This window comes from Crocuta crocuta, unplaced genomic scaffold (assembly GCF_008692635.1).
Source record: "Crocuta crocuta isolate KB4526 unplaced genomic scaffold, BGI_CrCroc_1.0 scaffold751, whole genome shotgun sequence".
In the NCBI taxonomy this organism is placed as follows: Eukaryota; Metazoa; Chordata; class Mammalia; order Carnivora; family Hyaenidae; genus Crocuta; species Crocuta crocuta.
This window is the reverse complement of record NW_027530353.1, coordinates 2,813,483-2,832,916: the sequence shown is the minus strand read 5'-3', so window position 1 is coordinate 2,832,916 and position 19,434 is coordinate 2,813,483. Positions and strand designations below refer to the sequence as shown.

At 55.5% G+C, this 19,434-nt stretch overlaps 1 protein-coding gene across 1 annotated transcript in view; it reads right to left on the bottom strand.

Moving 5' to 3' along the window:
• Window positions 1–13,329: 13,329 nt before the first annotated feature.
• NUDCD3 (NudC domain containing 3) overlaps window positions 13,330–19,434 on the bottom strand; it is a 56,659-nt gene continuing 50,554 nt past the window's right edge. Inside the window, exon 5 of the mRNA XM_077765813.1 lies at window positions 13,330–14,678. Coding sequence (XP_077621939.1) covers window positions 14,568–14,678 — 111 coding nt within the window. The 3' untranslated portion in view covers window positions 13,330–14,567. The remainder of the gene's footprint in view (window positions 14,679–19,434) is intronic.

Below are 19,434 nucleotides of genomic sequence, written 5' to 3'. Positions count from 1 at the left end.
TTAAAATATTAGTAGAGGCACCTGAGTGGCTCAGTCGGTTGAGAATCCCACTTCGGCTCAGGTCATGATCTTGCGGTTCGTGGATTCGAGCCCTGCATCGGACTCTGTGCTGACAGCTCAGAGCCTGGAGCCTGCTTCGGATTCCATGTCTCCCTCTGTCTCTGCCCCTACCCTGGCTCATGCTCTGTTTCTCTTAAAATAAACATTAAACATTTTTTTAAATAAAATAAAATATTAATAGTAGTTACTTTATAGTCTGAAAACTCTAGTATCTGTGTCATCTAAGAATTTTCCCCATTATTTCTTGATGTGTCTAGTAATTCATAACTGAAAGTTGGACATCATCCACGAGAAATTATAGAGGCTTTCTCCAGAGAGGGTCCATCCCGTCCACCAGGCGTAGCCGGGTGTGGGCAGACCTCATCAACCCAGGTACATGAGGTGGGACTACAGCCCTGACGTCTCCATGTGTCTGTGGGTCAAGACCATCCCTGGGGTGTAGCTGTCTCTGGGTCCCAGCTCTGATCCTGAACTCCCATTTTTGTCTCTTCATAACCATGAAATTGGTGAAAACACCACTCGGCTTTTCACCAACTATCTTACTAGCTTCTTAGCCTCATCACAGTATTTGATTGCAGGCAAAGACTTTGGGGGAAAGTTTGGGGCCTCCAGCCCTTTGAGTCCTGGCCATTTCAGCATTATAACTAATTCTCTCTCCTCCTCCATGAACTTGCTGGGGCTCTGCTGGCTCCTTTACCTCTTAGCAGTGGCAGCTCTGGGCTCAGCTTCCTGCCTCTCTTTCAAGTCAAGAATCAGTAAACATCTGAGGGCTAGGTAGGTGGTATGCAAAATGTCTGCTCACCTCTCTTCTTTTCTCTTTTCTTTGGAGACATGGCTCTTCAACAACAAAAAATTTTATGTTTATTTTTGAGAGAGAGAGAACCAGCAGGAGAGGGTCAGAGATGGGGGGTACAGAGGATCCAAAGCAGGCCCTGCACTGATATTACAGAGCCCAATGTGGGACTTGAACTCACAAACCATCCATGTGATCATGACCCGAGCCGAAGTCAGACACTTAACCAACTGAGCCCCACAGGTGCCCTCATCTGGGCTTTCGAGTTGTTGTCTGTGGAGGCAATGATCTGCCCAACTATGCCACCATAACTGGAAGTGGAAACCCAAGGAAGGCTCATTTCATAGATGGCCCAAAATTGGAGGTCTGCCTAGAGTAAAAATAATAAAAATAATGATTGTTTCCTTACTACGTATTAGACTTTGTGCTATGTAAGTAAGTGCTTACGTGTGCTACTTGATTTTTACCTCATGAAATAGGTAATATCTGTTCCCATTCCCAGATGTGGAAACAGAGGTTAGAGAAGTAAATTAATTAGTACAGGCTGTCTGTCTGTTCCCAGGAACCAAATACACAGAAAAAAAATTTAGAAGTTTTTGTATTGGGATAAAACAATACATAACATAAAGCTTGCCGTTTCAACTATTTTTAGGTGTACAATTCGGTGGCATTAAGTACTTTCATGGTGTCCCCATCTATTTCCAAAACATTTCTGTTGCCCCAGAGAGAAACTCGTCACCCCCACCCCCAGCCCCTGGGGACCTCTAACCTACTCTGTCCCTGTGGAGCTGTCTGCTCTAGATACTTCAGATTCGTGGAGCCACAAAACATTCGTCCTTTTGTGTCTGGCCTATTTTCCGCAGCACAAGGTTTTCAAAGTTCATCCATGATGTAGCAGATGTCAGAGACATACCCCTTTTTATGGCTGAGCAGTATTCCATGCCTGTCTACACTACCTTTTCTTTATCCCCTCATCAGGTGAAGGACACTGTGGACAATGGTGGGCAGTCATCAGCTGGAGTCTTTGCTTTTGGTTCGTGTGGATACACACCTCGAGGTGAAATGGCTTCATCATAGGGTAACTCAGTGTCTAACTTGTAGAGGAGCCATGACTGTTTTCCACAGCAGCCGTCCTCCCACACGTTCCCACCGGCAACACATCCCACATCCCAACTCCTCTGCATCCTCGCCAACACTTAGTATTTTCCTTTCTTCCTTCTTTTAAGTACAGCCATCTTCACGTGTGTGAAGCATGGTTCTTACATCTTCCCACTCACTGATGGTACTGAGGACTTTTTCATGTTCTTACTGAACTTTTGCGTACCTACTGTAAAGAAACATCTATCAGGGCGCCTGGGTGGCTCAGTGGGTTAAGCATCTGAATTTGGCTCAGGTCAGGATCTCATGGTTTGTGAGTTGGAGCCCCAAGCTGACAGCTTGGAGCCTGGAACCTGCCTTGGGTTCTGTGTCTCCCTCTCTCTCTGCCCCTCCCCCACTTGTGTTCTCTCTGTCTCTCAAAAATAAACATTAAAAAAAACTCTGTTGAAGCCCCTTGCCAATATTTTAGTGGGATTGTCTTTTTATTATCGAATTCTAGGACTCCATTCTACATTCTAGATACTAAACCCTTACTTTTTTCCATTCTGTATGTTGTATTTTCACCTTCTTGATAATGCCTTTTGATGCACAATTTTAGTTTTAAGAAAGTCTAGTTTATCTAGATTTTTCTTTTTTCGCTTGTGTTTTGCTGCCAGGTGGAAGAAGCCATGGTCAAATCCAAAGTTATGAAGATCAATGCTTCATTTTAGGGGTTTCATGGTTTAACTCTTACATTAGTCTGTTGATCCATTCAAGTGAACTTCTGTGTGTGGTGTGAGGTAGGGGGTCCAACTCCATCCCACGAAACAGGTGGGCTCATAGGGGCAGAAAATGGGTTAGTGGCTGACTCGGCCTGCAGGTCTGTGGGGTGATGGGAAGTGACTGCTGGTGGCTGTGAGGTTTTGGGGGGTGATGAGAATATTCTAAACTTAGACAGTGGTGCTGGTTGCATAACTCAGTGAATACATTAAAAACCACTGAACTGTACCCTTTAGAAGGGTGGATTTTATGCTATGTGAATTATACCTCAATAAAGCTGTTATTAAAACAAACAAACACAACAGCTGGTGGCCCGTAGGAGGGGACAGGCCCAGCAGCCCTACCCCCCAATTCCAGGGGGGGAGCAACAGGCTGCCCTCCCATGGCCCCCGTGGCTGCCGGCCAGGCTTCCGCATCAATCACGCAGCCCAGGCCTGGTTCTCCCTCCTCCTCAGAGCCACGTTAGGTAATAAAAGGTCTTCTTTCATGAATTTTCCTCCCACTTTGGCCCCAAGCCCAAATGCTGCTGTCAGCCCGTTTTGCTGGCAAATTGGTCCCAAGAGTGAAAGAGGCCGCAGGCAGCAACCCGTGCCTCCCTCTCTTCCTGGGGGAGGGAGAGGTCAGTGGATCCCACAGGGAAAGGCAGGAGCACAGGAGTCACCCGATACCTGGATAAGGAATGAGGAGAGCTGGCAGGTGTCTGGGTATCTTCCTGCTGGCGGTGGGCATGGGCTCGCGCTGACCAGTCCACCTGCGGTTCCAAGCGGGACTGGAGCATATGGATTTGTGGGCAGCTTCCCAGGGGCCCAGGTTTGCACTGGCTGATTGCATGAGGCCTCTCTGTGGGAGCCTCTGTGGCTGGGGGCGGTGGCGAGCCCTGTCTGTGCTGAGCACAGCGTGGCCCCTGGCCATCAGAGGCCGCAGACTACCTGTACCCCGAGGGGCAGGGCTTGGGCAGGAGTCCACATCCTACCAAAGCACTGTTAACAGGGGCCCTGGAGGCGTGGCCTTAGTGGCCTTCCCAGAAAGGGGACATTGATGACAAGGGCCAAAAAGGAGGACAAACCAGGCGCTGGGGGAAGACTGTGGCCAAGAGCCCATGTGCGGTCCCTGGCCCACGCTGGCCCCTTGGTTTGGCAGAGGCCCCAGAGTGGGAGCCGAGGGCCGGAGCCCAGTTGGCTGCTCCACTGGCCAGGAGGCCGTCCCCCCTCCCCGCCCCCAAACCCAGCCTCCCAGCAGATGGGACCCGGAGCGGGTGCAAGAGCAAGGGCAGGGAGGAGGTCCTCACACTGCTCCTGAAGGTCTGTGAGGTCACAAAGGAGAAGGCCTGGAGGTCTCATGCACCGGCAGCTCTCCATTCGTCCATGTGCATTCAGCAACAGTCTGGCCGCTACAGACTGGCCTTGGACTTACTGGCAGTCACTAAGATGCCCCCACTCACTGCAGCCAGGTCAGCCGTTTCCGCTTTTCCCTGTGGAGCCGATGAGCATCTCAACCTCAGCGGCCCCTCCCCGCTCCTGACCCCCTCGTCTACCCCCCAGGGCTCCTAACCCACAGCATTACCCCTCAGTGCACCTGCCCTGGTCATGTCTACCCTGCACACCTCGAGGGTCAGGCCCTGTGCAGAGGCCACGGTGAGTGGGTGAGGGTGGGGGCGCTTCCTCCTGGAAGGTTCCCTCACTGGGGTTCCCCTGCTCCCAGCCCACCCAGCCAGGCCCTGGCCCCTCCACAGTTTGGCCATGATACTTGCCCCTGTCCATCTGTCTGACAGGATAATAACCAGGATGTCCCCTGAAAGGTGACAACCACAGTGCCTGTCCCCCTGCGCCCCCTCCAAGGCCTGGGCCTGCAGCTGAGCACCTGGCTCCCAGGAAAAGCCGTGCAGCCAAACTTAGCGCAAAATGGCAGCTCTGGGTTGAACTCTACCTAGCAACAAGATTAGCAGCTGACTTTGCAAACTGTTATTTTTATCCCTGGGGTGGGAAAGGCTGAAAACCTCCTCCCACACAACCTAGGGACCCCGCCACCCCCAGATACCGCTCCACCAACCTTCCCTTCTCGCTGTCGGGGTCTCTGAGCCCCAGAATGGGGAAGGGGCCCCTAGAGCCTCCAGACAGGAGTGTCAACTCCCAGGCCCCCGCCCTGCTCGCCTCCGCCTCCCAGGGCCTCTGCACTTCCATCCTGTCAGCAAGACACTGTCCTCGTGGGAAAGGGATCATGGCGCCGGGGACCTGTTCTGCGCAGAATGCTCTGGACACGTCATCACCCCGCTGCCGCCCTCCTTGCCACCCTCACAGTGATCCGAGCCTGCTAGCAGTTTTAAGCCTTCCTGCAGGAGCCACCATGGTCCCCGCTGTCTAGATGCTGTCAACTTCCAGTTCTAGAAGAGGCCAGAACAGATGCCCTCCCCAGCTCCTCCTCCCTGGACACAATCCAACAGGCACCACAAACAGACCCTGAGATGGAAAAGAGACAGTAGACAGGCCAGGGGCCTCAGGACTGGAGAACTGGGTGCTGTGTGTTGCTGTGTCCCCCACATGCCCCTGCAGCCAGACTGCTACCAGGCTTCCTTGTACAAAACCGAGGACAGGAGAGCTGTTCTCGGGGAGGGGGAGGGGAGACAGTGTCCTGGAGCCCTGTGTCCCCGGTGCTGAGCAGAGCCCCAGGCCCGGCAGGACTCTGAAAACCAAACACCAGGACCACAGCACAGGAAAGGAGACCAGAACCTTTGCAGAAGCAAAGGATGGGGGGTGTTACTTTGCTAAAATAGGAGACCTAAACAGGGTCAGGACTGTCCTCACTAGGCAGCCAAAATATCCAGGATACAAGAGAAAATCCTGCATCACACCAGCACCAGGAAAGCACAGTTTGAGCGAGAAAAGACAATCTACTCATGCCGAGGCCAAGGTAAGTCAGATGCTGGGATTACTGGACAAGGATTCTAAAGCAGTGATTGCAAAAATGCTTCAACAAGCAATTATAAATTCTCTTGAATATTTGAGAATCAATCATTGTAACACACCATATCAATAGGTTAAAGAGAAAAAGATATTATCATATAAATTTATACAGAAAAAAAGTTTGACAAAATTCAAAACCCATTTATGAAAAATCTCTCAGCACACTGGAAATGGAGATGGATTTCCTCAACCTCATTAACAGTATCTACCAAAACCCTAAAGCTAACATCATAGGTAATGGTGAAAAACTGGATGCTTATCCAAGTTCTGGTATAGGCAAGAAAGTCTGCACTCGCCACTCTTAACTGGCATAGTACTGGAAGTTCTAGCCACTGTAATAAAGAAGTGTAAATAAATAAAAGCCACCCAAAATGGAAATAAATAAAATTATCTTTATTGGGGCACCTGGGTGGCTCAGTCGGTTAAGTGTCCGACTTCGGCTCAGGTCATGATCTCACAGTTTGTGGGTTTGAGCCCCGTGTCAGGCTGTGTACTGACAGCTAGCTCAGAGCCTGAAGCCTGCTTTGGATTCTGTGTGTCCCCCTCTCTCTGACCCTCCTCTGCTCACACTGTCTCTCAGAAATAAATAAAACATTAAAAAAAACTTTAATATAAAATAAAATAGAATAATCTTTATTTGTGGATGACATGATAGACTACATAGAAAATAGAATCCTGAGGAATGTGCAAAAAACTCCTACAATAAATGAATGTAGTAAAGTTACAAGATACAAAATCAACAGAAGTCCATTTCATTTCTGTATATTAACAACAAACGAGAAAATCAACATTAAAGATGCAATACCAGTAACAGTTGGCCCAAAGAACACAAAATACTTGGTATAAATCTAGCAAAATGTGGGGCATCTGGGTGGGTCAGTCAGTTAAACGTCCAACTCTTGATACCACTCAGGTCATAATCTCACATCAGGCTCTGTGCTAACAGCAGGGAGCCTGCTTGGGATTAAAACTCGTTCTTTCTCTCTGCCCCTCCCTCTCCCTCTCTCTCTCGCAAAATAAATAAACATAAAAAAATAAACTATACTTACAGAAATAGGATTTAAAAAAAAATCTAGCAAAATGTGTACAAAATCTCCATGAGAATTACAAACATTCATGAAAGAAACAGAAGATCCGATGCTTGGGTGAAACATACCATATTCATGGATTGGAAGGCTTAACATGGCAAAGATGGTGATTCCTCCTAAATTGGTCCACAGTTTCAATGCAGTTCTTATCAAAAGCTCAGTGAGATTTTTTTTTGTAGATATGAAGAGGCTGATTCTAAACTTTGTATTCAAAAGGGAGCCACCCTAGAATAACCGAAACAATGATGAAATGGGAAGAACAGCACTCACAGTGTCAGGACTGAAGGCAGGGCTGTGCTGGTAGAGCATGGACACAGAGATCGGTGGAACAGAGTTGAAGACCCAGAAGAAGACCCACATAAATGCGTCCAGTTAATTTACAGCAAAGGGGCAAAAACAATTCAGTGAAGGAAAGAGTCGTTTCAATAAATGCCAGAGAAACTGGACAATCACAGGCCAACCTGACCCTAAGCTTCACACTTGACACAACAATGAACATGCACTTAAATGAAAACACAAACCATAAGACTTTGAGAAAAAAGAAACAGGATAAATCTTTGAGATCTACATAAAGATTTTTTTACTCTTATAGACACTGAAAACATCATTCATAAAAGAAAAGTTCAATAAATTGGACCTTATGGGATTACAAACTTTGCTCAGAGAAAGAGTAAGTTAAAAGGCTAAGAAAACTAGTGACAGACACCAAGGAACTATTTGCAAATTGCATATCTGACAAGGGACTGTTATCTAGAATATATTTTAAAGAGTTAAAACTTAACATTAAAATAATCAATCTAATTAGAAAACAGGCAAAAGACGGGGCAGACATTTCCCTGAGGAAGATGAGCAGCTGGAGAGCCCGGGACAAGGCTGGCCAGCCAACCCCTGGGGAAATACAGGTACCCACCCCTCAAGATGCCAGAACACATCTGTTGGAGAGACGGCCCACATTAGCGTCCTGCTGCCGTGACGAAGTACTAGCAACTTGGGAGGCTTGAAACAACACAGCTATTATCTGACTTCCTGGGCAGCAGGAACCTGAGACAGGTCCCAGGGCCCAGAGTCCATGTCCACAGCGCTGACTGCTTCAGAGAGTCTGGGCGAGAACCCCTCTCCTCTCCTTTACCACCTTCTAGAGGTGCCTGTTCTTCATGGCTCATGGCTAGCAGTGGCTTGTTTCAAAATGAAAATTTGTGTTCACACAAAAAGCTTCTATGCAAATGCTCAGAGCAGCTCTATTCAATAAACAAAGCTGGAAACAACCAGAACATCTAGGGCCTGTGGACAGCCCATTCCCACCCAGGGCCTCACAGCAGCAGCAGAGGTGCTCCTGACGCACACAGCTGACACAAACTCCGGCTGAGGACGGCGATCTCAGGGAAGGACCTTGTAATCCAAGAGCACAGCCTTCGACACACCCAGGATGGCAGTGGCCGAGAATGGGCAGGGTTCTCAGGGGTCCTGGCACCTGTGGCCACCACACAGTGCTGGGTCTGCACTGCAAAAGCAGGTGCACAGAGCGTCATGTGATGAAGCCACAGCACTGCACACACTTGGGGACACAGAGCGCTGCGGACTCTCGAGTTCCGTGGGCCGTCCCGTCTTTCCCCTGGCTTGCAGGACAAAGGGGAGGAGCTGAGCGGAGGGGGACACTCCACAACCTTCTTTGGCCCTCGAACAACACAGGTTGAATTGTGTGAGTCCATCATATGTAAATTTCTTAACAGATACAGCACAGAATTATAAATGTATTTTTTATTCCTTCCGATTTCCTAATAACGCTCTCTCTTCTCTGGCTTCTTTTATTGTGAAAAAACAGCATGTAACACAATAATCACACAAAACATATGTTCACTGATCATGATGTTATCAGTAAGGCTCTGGTCAACAATGCGCTGGCAGTAGTCAATCCAGAGGGTCCCAAGTTATATGGCACTTCCGCTTGCATTGTTGGAGGACCAACAATATAATTATCTCGACTTCAGAAGTTAAAAGTTAACCCCAGTGGTTCATGGGCGGCTCAGCTGGTTATGTGTCCCACTCTTGGTCATGATCTCAGTTTGTGGGATTGAGCCCTGAGTCCAGCTCTGCACTGACAGCTCAGAATCTGCTTGGGATTATTTCTCCCTCTCTCCCTCTCCAAATAAACATGTTTTTTAAAAAAATTTAGGGGCGTTTGGGTGGCTCCGTTGGTTGTCTGACTTGGCTCTGGTCATGATCTCATGGTTTGTGTGTTTGAGCCCCGTGTCAGGCTCTGTCCTGACAGCTCAGGGCCTGGAGCCTGCTCGGATTCTGTGTCTCCCTCTCCCTCTGCCCCTCCTGCTCACACACTGCCTTGCTCTGTCTCTCAAAAATAAATACTAAGCTTTTTTTTTTTTTTTAATAAAAGAAAGTTGACCCCAGAAGCTGTCCAGGACTGTTTTGAGTGTGGAGGGCAGCCCCTGGGCTGTGGGGAGCAGGGGGCATACACCCTCCACAGCTCCCCTGGAGGGCCAGCATGGACGCTGGTCTCCTGCTTTCCCGAGGGGTCAGCCAGTAGGAGGGTGGTGATAGTGGTCAGGGCAGCCCACCCTGGCCCCTCACCATCCCTGAGGAGCCCCCACCTGCCACACCCCCATTAGAGGCTCCGACGGACAGAAGCTCCATTGCACTGTCTGAGACCCACCAGGGCCACCTAGGGAGGCAGAGGGAGGGAAGAGGGTGGACAGGGATCTGGACTCTGGTCCTGGGTCGGCTGGCGACCACCCTACAGGTCGGGTGGCTCGGGGACCGACAAGACGGGGTCCAGGGCAGAAGAACAGCCATAGGGGGCAATCCCTCCAGCACCACTGGGCAAATATGCGTGCAGGACCCCCAGCTCCCAAGGTCACAGCTCCCCCTACCCCAGGAGGTTCTGGGGCTGCTGTAGCCTGCAGGCTCAGGGGCTTAAACCACCAGTTGTCCTTAGTCTGGAAGTCAGAAGTCTGAAATCAGGTGCAACAGCATCCCCTACCCCCACCATCCAGAGGTCAGCCACCCCACTCCCAAAGCCCATTGCCCCCACCCCCTCTCTGTGGCCATATCTCATTCTCCGACCCAGCACCTCCTGCCCCTCAAGAGGCTGCCTGTTGAGGACACAGGGCCCCTGGATGGTCCAAGACCACGGCCCTGGTTCTGGGGAGGGGGCTTTGTGCAGCCTGTCACCTCCCCCCGCCCTCACAGGCCCCGTTCTGGGCAGCCCCTCACCTGTCCTGGGTGGGCAGGACCCCTCCTCCCCCTGGGCACTCCTTCACCTGTCCTACGTAGGCAGGACCTGCAGCCAATGTACCTCCTGAGACGCCTCCTGCCCAGGCCCCCGCCTCTGCCCGGGACCTAAATCCCAGGGTCAGTCTGCACCCCAGGCCCCTGGCTCTGGCCTCTGTGCCCCAGGCACATTCCCACCCTGGGCCCCCCAGCTCTGCCCCGTCCAGGCCGGCTGGGGTCACAACGGTGCCCTGTCCCCACTACCTGGTGCATGGGGGCCCTTGATGGATGGTGTGCAGTGGTGAGGCTGTGCTGGTCAGTTCTGCCCCCACCCCCGCCCCAGCTGCAGCTGCCTGGAGCCCCACCCCACATTCCCTGGCTCCCAAGGGGACAAAGAGCCCCGAAACCAGAACTTGCAGCAACAATTGCAGATATGTTTGACGCGTATGGAGTTATCACTTTGGGACGATGAGAAAGTTCTGGGGACACACAGTGTGCCAGAGCTGCACACTCGACCACAGTTAACCACTGAGCTTTAGGTTTGGGGCCTTTGACCACATATTAAAAGGTGTGGCCTCTTGACAGCCATGGTCATGGCCAGCAGGTCACTTCCCACCTGGAGGTGGAGAGGAAGGGAGGCCGGAGGAAGTGGGGAGGGGGCGGAGGGAACCAGGCCCAGCAGTGGGGGTCAGAAGGACAGGGTGCCGGTGACGGCTGTCGGACACTCTGGTGTCACGAGTGCAGCTGAGGAAGGTGGGGGTCATGGGTCAAGGGAAGATGGTCCGGGGTGTGGTCTGGCACCCAAGGGGGCAGGGATCTGGAGGGTCCAGGGTGGGTGGAAAGTCTGGTTCTTGGAGGCAAGGGGGCAGCAAACGGTGCACCCCCCTGGTGCTGAGCCCCCTCCTGCAGAAACTAGGGAGCACAGGGTCCTCTCCACACCTCCGTGGTGTCCTCTGGCCTGGGGTGAGGTCCGGGAGGCCCTCAGGTGTACCCACCTCTGTAGGGGCCACAATGACCCCGCAGGGGTCAGCAGGTGCCTTTGGAGGACTTACCGTCCCACACCTGGTCCCTGGCCTGCACCTTCCCACCAGGCAAGTGGACCTCACCACCTGTGTCCCGGCCCTGGGGTGCACTGGGGTCCCAGCTGGCCTGCAGAATCCACCCCTAGTCGTGTTCACCTCAGGTCTTTGTGCTTTATTTGGTTTACTGCCAGGTAACCCAGGGTTCTGGTGACGGAGTTGCTTACTCAACTGTAAACACAGGGTGCACATGGCCCTGTGACTGTCATCAAGGGCGGTGACAATCCTGGACTCCCAGGGAGTACCCAGGATACCCTTTGTGACCTCTGACACATCCAGTGCTCCAGAAACACGGCCTGCCTCACCTTAATGGAGGGAGTGGACACCCTGTCCAGGGACTGAGGAAAGGACACATCTGGTCCTGTGGGGCAGTCCTGAGCCTGCCAGGTGTCCCAGAGGATGCCACGTCCCGGGAGGCTGGGGTGCGCCCTGCCACCTTCCCCACCAGAGGTAGAGACAGGGTGGGCAAGATGCCCCACCTCCTGGGGGCCTCCATCCCTCACCACTTACGCCCAGAGGGTCAGTTTAGACGGGAAGGGATCACCTGTTTGGATGAGGGAGGGCCCTGTGGCTGCTTTCAAAGGAGGGCCCAGGACCTTCTCCCCTAGCGTCTCAAGCTCCGGCCTAGGGTCTCCTGTCCCCGGGCCCTCCGTGGCCTGCTCAGGCTGAAGAGCTGACAAGAGAGCTGCTAGGGCCGCCACCCCTCCGTGACCGCTACTAACCCAAACCCTCTGCGGACACCACCCCCTGGAGGGCTCCATGCTTCCCCTGCCGCAGCCCGCTGAGGGCCACACTCCAGGCCACAGGACAGCCCTGACCTGGCCAGCTTCCCTACCACTCTGCCCCAGGGGTGGGCTCCCCCTTGCCTCCAGTGGCACCATCTCCACACCCACATGGGGACCCCTCCTCTCCCTCAGGAAGGAGCCCCTGGAGGGCAGCTGGCCCACACCCAAGTTAGGAAGTGGTCAGCCTCGTCTCCACACCTCCTCTTGGAACATCCGGGCTGCTGGGGTTCTGTTGGCAAATGACACTGGGGGCCTCCCACCTCCCTACCTGCAGAGCATCCACCAAAGCCAGGCCAGTGCCATGTGGACGGCAGAGGCCAGTGAGCCCCGCAGGATGTGGGGCAAGAGGGAGTCTAGCTCCAGCCTCAGGGGCATCACCTATATGAGTCCTCACACACTGTTGGCACCGAAAGGACCCATCCGGCTCTGGTAAGCAAGCCTGGGAAAGCAGGAGGACCTTCTCCAGGACGCATGTCTCGGGCCTGCCTGGTGGAATACCACTCAACCAGGATGGCCACATCAGGCCACCGGGCCTACTGTCCACAGCTGGGGTGTGTCTCCATCCCACCACATGACTCCTACCCTAGCACGAACAAGACTGAGTCCTGCCAGACTCTCCTGGCGTGGGCTCCAGTGTCCACGCACCTGGTCCCGTCCCGACCCTGTCCAGGAGGCACCCAGGGGCCCCACGCTCTGGCAGACCTGTGGGGCAGGCCACTCGGGGAGCAGTCTTAAGTGACAAGAAGTTAACTCCCCACCTCCACCCCCCAAAGCTGTGATGGTGCCAGCAGGGGACCGTGGCATCCCCACCGTGTTCACATGAGTGCCAGCCTGCTATCCAGAGACTCACACGCAACAGCCGGCCTGTCTATGGGGCAGACCTGGGTGGTGTTAGGTCAGTTCTGGGCACACACGTCTGCACAGCAGCCACGGCCCCGTGGACACATTTCCACACAAATGCTGACTCTGTTCTCCCTCACACACGCTTTGGGTCAAACGAGAAAGATGGGGCCTCTCCTCGCTGGTGGGTTACTTCTGGCCCTGGGCATCCGTGTGCTAATGGTGCCACCACGACCCCGCCATTCGTTCAAGAATCACTACCAGGAAAAAGCGGCAGGCCTTGCCCACTGAGCAAGGTCCCCCGTGAGGGGGTGCGGCAGACCCACTGTGTGCTGTGTGCAGGAACATAGGGTGCCAGGGTCCACTGGCTGCAGTTCGGGATCTGTGCTCACCTGGGGTTTCAGGAGCCTACAGCAGATGGGACAGGGCCCTGCAGCTACAATCCTTTTCTCTCGATCCAAAGCTCATTGGATTTCCAGAAACCACAGGTTAGAGACCAGCTTGGTTCAGAAGACTCCGAGGAATTCCCCACTTTGGTGTCTGCTCTGTACGTGAGCCAAGAACCTTGTGGTCAGAATTCCAGAAACATCCGCACGCTACAGACAACAGTCACAGCAGCAAATGACAAACAGGGACCCCAAAGAGTTTAAATACAGATTTATTGCAAACGGACACTGAAGAAGGGGGACTTCGCAGGCAGGCACCCCGCGTTCCTCTGACCTCAGCTGACGGAGCTCAGTGGCCGGTCCACGGCTGCCATGTCTAAAGAGAGAAAACACGCAGGCTGCACCAGCCCCAGGGCCCAGGCCAGCAGCGAGGGGCAGACGGGGCCCAGTGGAAGGCAGGGGTGGCCCACCGTCAGCGGCGTGCACGGGCGCCTCAGCCTGCCGGCCGCTCCCAGACACAGGTGGGACACGGTCACAGCAGGCAGGGCAGGCAGAAACGCAACACTGAAAACAAAGTCGGGCAAAGGAAGACAAGTGACCACGGAGTCCACAGCTCCCCCATCTCCCAAGGGGCCAGTGAAGGCGCATGCCCCACCCTGTCACACCCTCGCCCACAGTTCCTACACGCACACGTCAGCACACAGGCGTGCAAATCCGGGGAGCCGAAAGAAGGGTCTCAGCAGCTCCAGGACCCGCCTCGGGGTCCCCTTGGCAATGCCCTCGATGGCATCAGAGCCACCTGATGCCTCCCAGGGACCGATCAGGAGAGATTTGGGGGCTCCCCACTCACTTTCTGGCCACCTTGGGCCAGAAACCCCCCACGTGACTGTGACATGCCAGCTCCCACCTACTCAAGTGAAGGAAGGGGGGGTGTCCGGAAGGACCACCCCCAGAAGGAGTCCTCCCCAGCTCTAAGGGCAGAGCCCACGGCGCTGGCCAGGGGGCTGGCTGAGCAGGGGTGGCAGCACAGTGCCCCGGGCTTGGCAGCGGCAGAAGGGCCGCGCGCTGCGGTCTCGAGGGCACCCCGTCGGCTCTCTCACAGGGACTGGGTCCCACAGGAGGACGTCAGAGGACAGCTCCTGCTGCACCTGGGGCCTGCGTCCCCACGGCCCCACTCTCTGCTCCTCAATGGGGCTGAGCAGGCAGCGGGTGCACACAAAGGCCAAGCGAGACCGCACACGCGTGCCCAGGGGCAGGTCAGGCTCGGGCCCCCGCCCCTGCCCTGCCCAAGCACGGGGAAAGCAAGCAGAGTGCGCACGGCAGCAAGAGGAGAGCGGGGGTCCAGCGGCCCGCTCGCCCCACGCTGCTCCGGAACAGTCTGGAGATGCAGGGCCGGGGGCCGCGGGTTCACCCTTGAGAGAAAGGCTGGCAAGGGCAAACCCGACGGTGAGTCCCTGGCAGGAGGGCGCCGGGGCGCGTCCTCGCCTCCGGGTGCTAAAACTGCACGGCGCCTGGGGAGATGTTGAACATGGCTGGGTCGAACCGCTGGCCTCGGAAGGGGGAGCCTTCTGCATCCCACCCCTTCTTCAGCATCTCATGGACTTTCTACAAACAGAAAACAGACACAGAGGTTAGCTGCACGGCCCAGAGTGGTGCTCGCTTTGGCCACTCCACGGGAGGACCTGCCTGGAAACTGCAGGCCTCACGCACACACTCCCACGCGATGCCCCCACATGCAGGACAGGGGGGAAACCCCCGGTGTCCGATGAGGCTGCAGAACCCTGCTGACCGGGGCCCCCTCTTCCCTGAGCAGAGGTGAGCATGTCAGACTTGCACCGGGGGCCTGGACACCAGCCCCCGCTGATGCAGACAGGGTGCAATGAGCCCCACCCACTACTTTTGTTCCAACTCCCGCCTGCCGCCCCCTTTCAAGCCCTCTCCTTGGCCTCTCTCCATGCCTGACAGGACCCATGTGGGCCCTGTGTCTCTGGGGTGACCCCAAGCTCCGGTGAGGAGTGTGGAGGGGGCATCCCCATGCCGTCGTCCACTCCCCACAGCAACCCCACCCTAGACCCTCAGGGGAGGCGCCAGCCAGTCCTGCTAAACATCTGGCCCCATGTCGCCCTTCTCCCTTCTCCCAGGGACTGGCTTTTCTCCAGGGGCCACAGAGGCCACCAGCTGAGCCGTGCATAGCTGTGCGGCCGCGCAGCTCTGAGTCTCCCCGCTCCCTCTCTGCCAGGCCACTCTGCTCCCTCCCGGACCAACCCTCCTGCCGCCCTCAAGCTCTTCTGGTGGCGCTCCCCACATTGCGCTATCTCCCGTGGCCGCGCACAGGGACGGCCCACATTTGCACACGTTCCTCCCCGAATCCCCGCCAGGCCTGGATGCATCCCAGACAACAGTGTCGGTTCCGGTCACTGGGGCAAGGGGCACATGCAGGCCCCGGCTCCCGAGTATCTGCTGAACGTGTGAGGAACTGCCACTTGGCCCAGCACATACGTCCCCGGGAGCTCCCCTCCAACTCCAGGCACAGAGCTCTTCCCGCAAGCCCACGGCGTCTTCAGACACTTCCCTGCTGGCTGCCCGCCCTGGGCCTGTCGTTGAGGACCTCCTGAGGCCCCCTTGGCCTGAGCAGCCCGCCCTCCCCACCAGAGCAGCAGTCCTGGAGCCTCCCTCAGGACCACATCCACACAGCTTTCGTCCACCAGCCACAGGCGGCCGTCGTGTGACTAGACTCGCTCAGCTGACCCCCCACCCCCGCCTGCGAGCTCAGTGGTCACAGCCGGAGAGAGACAGCCCACAAAAGGCCCAAGAGCTGCCTACGGTCCACGTTAGCCCCCCAGCCCTGTGAGCCCTGGTGGTCAGGGAGCCCAGCCGAGAGAAGATTCGGAGACTCTGGGCAGGAGCCCACCTGGGATGCAGCAGTCAGCACTGCCTGAGAGACCTCACAGGAAAGCTGGCTGGATGGCGGGGCGGGTGGGGGACAAACAGCCCCTGGGGGCAGGCAGGAGGAGCACACCAGCAGCAGACCCCCGACATGGCAGGACCACAGTGAAGCCCCAGGACATCTCTGAATCCCAATGCCACTGGGGGGCTCCTGTGTCTGATGCACGTGGAACAAAACAACAAACCCTAGGAGGCAGAAGCCGCGGTGCCAGCAACAGCCCCTCTCCTGTCCAGGTCTGGTCCCACTGGGGTCCCCAACTCCCAACAAGGGGAGCCAACAGTACCCTGAGAAAAAGGACCCTTTCTTCTGCTCCTGGGAGGAATGATCACACCCAAGACACTGTCTTCTCTGGCCCCAGCGTGTGCTGCCCAGTGTGGGTCTCTGCGGACATGGCACCCCCCGCCTGGCACTGGCCACCCAGATGTCTCACGCCCCCGACATTTGTTCCAAAGCGACTTGGAAGGAGACTTCCCGTGACCCCTTGTCAGCCTCCCACAGGACCTGCGGGCAGGGGAGAGCTAGGATCATGTGCGGAGTCACTGTGTCTGTGTGGACTGGCCCGTCGTGGCCCCGCCACCTGGGCCCTGTCCAGCTGTGGAACCAGTGCCCCATCCACATGGTGACCAGGCTAGAGCACGGCCGGTGACACCAAGGCAGGGACACTCCCCGCCCCCCANCCCCCCAGGTCCTCGCAGAGGCGGCCAGGGCCCCAGCCCAGCTCCCATCACAGCCTCCCTGCACCACCAGGGGCACACTCGACCCGAAACAAGAGCCTCTATCCATGTGCTGCAGCCCTGCCTGCTCGCCCAGCACATGACCAAGTGTCAGAGCCGCACACGGGGAGGTGGCCAAGAACTGACAGATAGGAGGCCCCCTTTCCCTCATACTGTCCATTTACTGTCCAATGGCCTGAAACCCCGGTCACAACCCGAAGGGCCAGAAGGGAAGGCAGACGTGATGAGCCAGCAGCCAGAGCAAGTCCTACTCAAGGCAGCACCCGGGGGAGAGGGGGACTGGCCAGAGGGCAATCCTGACACTGCCAACCCAGACCTGGTCCCCACCAGGGACATTTCTGAGGTTCCTGAGGAGGATTCGGGGTGTGGGCACTGATATGAGGCAGGCCGCACGGTGAGAGGGTCACAGCATGGTGACGGTGGCAGCATCAACCTTGGCACGACAAAATGAGCCTCCCCTTTCCAAACCAACTGTCCCAGGGGGGGTGTGGTGTGAACCCCAGGGGGACAGCGGGTTCCGAGGGCCCCCGTCTGCAGGCCCAGCAGAGGATGGACTTCTCCCAGCCAACGCCACGGTCTACATGTGGGGTGGATTTTGTCTCCAGATGCTCTGTTCAGTCAGCTTCTTACTGACTTTGCTCAGCAGTTTGTGTGGAGGGACCTAACCGGCCAAGACCTCAACATCGAGAATCTTCACCAAGGTGGAAATCTGTGTTCCTTCCAATGCAACGAAAACCTTCCAAGTGGGAGTGCGCTCGGTTCCCATTATTCCCCACGAGACACCCGCAGTGCTTGCACTCAGTTCCCATTATTCCCCGCGAGATGCCTGCAGTGCTTGCGCTCGGTTCCCATTATTCCCCGCGAGACACCTGCGGTGCTTGTGCTCGGTTCCCATTATCCCCGCAAGATGCCCACGGTGTTTCAGGCCGATCCGTCTCGGGAAACAGAGACCCTCACACGAACCACGAATCTCATGCAGGGTGTCTGGACAGGTCCACACGCATGACCAGGCCCTGTGCAGCCTGGGGACAGGACGGACTGACGCTGTACACAAGGAACCCAGTGGGCCTCACCGCCCACACATCTTGGGTCCACAAGGCAAATGCTCATGGGCCCTTTGCAAAGCCAACAAAAACACAGACAAGCTCAACACCACCTTTAAAACAATTTTTTTCTGAGGTGAAACTCAACAGGGCCACCTGGGAGGCTCAGTCGGTTGAACATCTGACTCTTCAGCTCAGGTCATGATCCCAGGGTCATGGGATTGAGCTCCCCTGCTAGGCTCTGCACTGGTGGTGTGCACCCTGCTTAGGATTCTCCCCCTCCCCCAGTCCCTTCCCCACTTACTCTCTCTCTCTCTCTAAGTAAACAAACAAGAAAAGTAAAGCAAACAAGTCAGTGTCAGCACGTCCAAGTGCGATGCAACCCCCACCTCTACCCAGTTCTGCGGCGGCATCATCCCAAAAGGAGCCCCATGCCTGCGAGCAACCCTGGGACACATCACACGTCCTTCAGTGGGCCCCGCCTTTTGCACTCAGCATGGTGTCCTTGTAGTACATCCACATTGCTGTAACAGTGGCCAAAACAAGACGTCGCCAAGGAGATGCCCTTCGGACAGAGCTCGAGACCCCAAGTCTAAAGGAGTCAGATGGCCTGATGTTGTGTTTTGATTTTTCACTAATGTTTTGTTACTTCCCTAAAAACTGAGTTCATGGAGATGCAGTCTGGGGATACATCCTGAGTGCCAACAAACACAGCACCCCAGCAGAGCGGCGCCCAGAGCTCCCGGCCCACTGCCTGGCCGCCCAGCAGACCCAGGTCATGTGCACCGGACTACTGAGGGCGCGAGCCTGTTCTCAAGCTTCTTTGCATCTTGGGTTTTCCAAGATTTTATTTGGAATAATTTTAAACACACCCGTATGCCTGTTTCCTGGACTCCCCCCAGGACACTCTGCCACTGCATGTCCACACACAGGCCCTCTCTGTTTAAGGTCACGTGTGACACACAGCAAACCCCAGGAGTTTCTTCTGAACCATGTGACCCTTGACTCCTGGCATTTCCACGAGGGCCTCCTTCCACTACTAGAAGCTCAGCCCACCTTTTCTCCAGCATGGGATGCAGGTCGGGGTCCTGAATGCACCTTAGTGGTCCTGCCCTGCTCACCTGGAATGTTCCAGGTCTCTGTTCCTAAAGACCACTTTTCATTCGGTGCTTGTCTGGTGTTTCCTCCTGATTAAACTCAGGGAAGCAACCCCAACAGGACACGGCACAGGTGACACAGTACCTTCCCAGCATCACGCTGCCACATGCACTGTGAGTTCCTCCTTGACCCCGTCTTCCCCACAGTGGCAGCAGGGCTCCTCCTCCATGACAGCCATTTACCCGTGTCCACAGAGACTCCTCCTGGGCACCCAGCATTTCAAAGACCCCCACTCACTCCCATCCCCGACTGCGCTGGTGCTCCGTCTCAGGCTTGACAGGTCGGGGCAATCGCTGCAACATGCCCTGCTTACCTGGCCTCCCTCCAGGATCCTGTAGGGACCCGGTTCCAGACCCAGGACCAGTTTCCCGAAATGTCCTCACAGAAACTTCGAGCCCCGTGTGAACGAGCCCAGCCCGCCCACAACCTGTGCCGAAGAGCCCTCACCTCTGCCTCCTCCTCCTCCCTCCAGGGCTGCC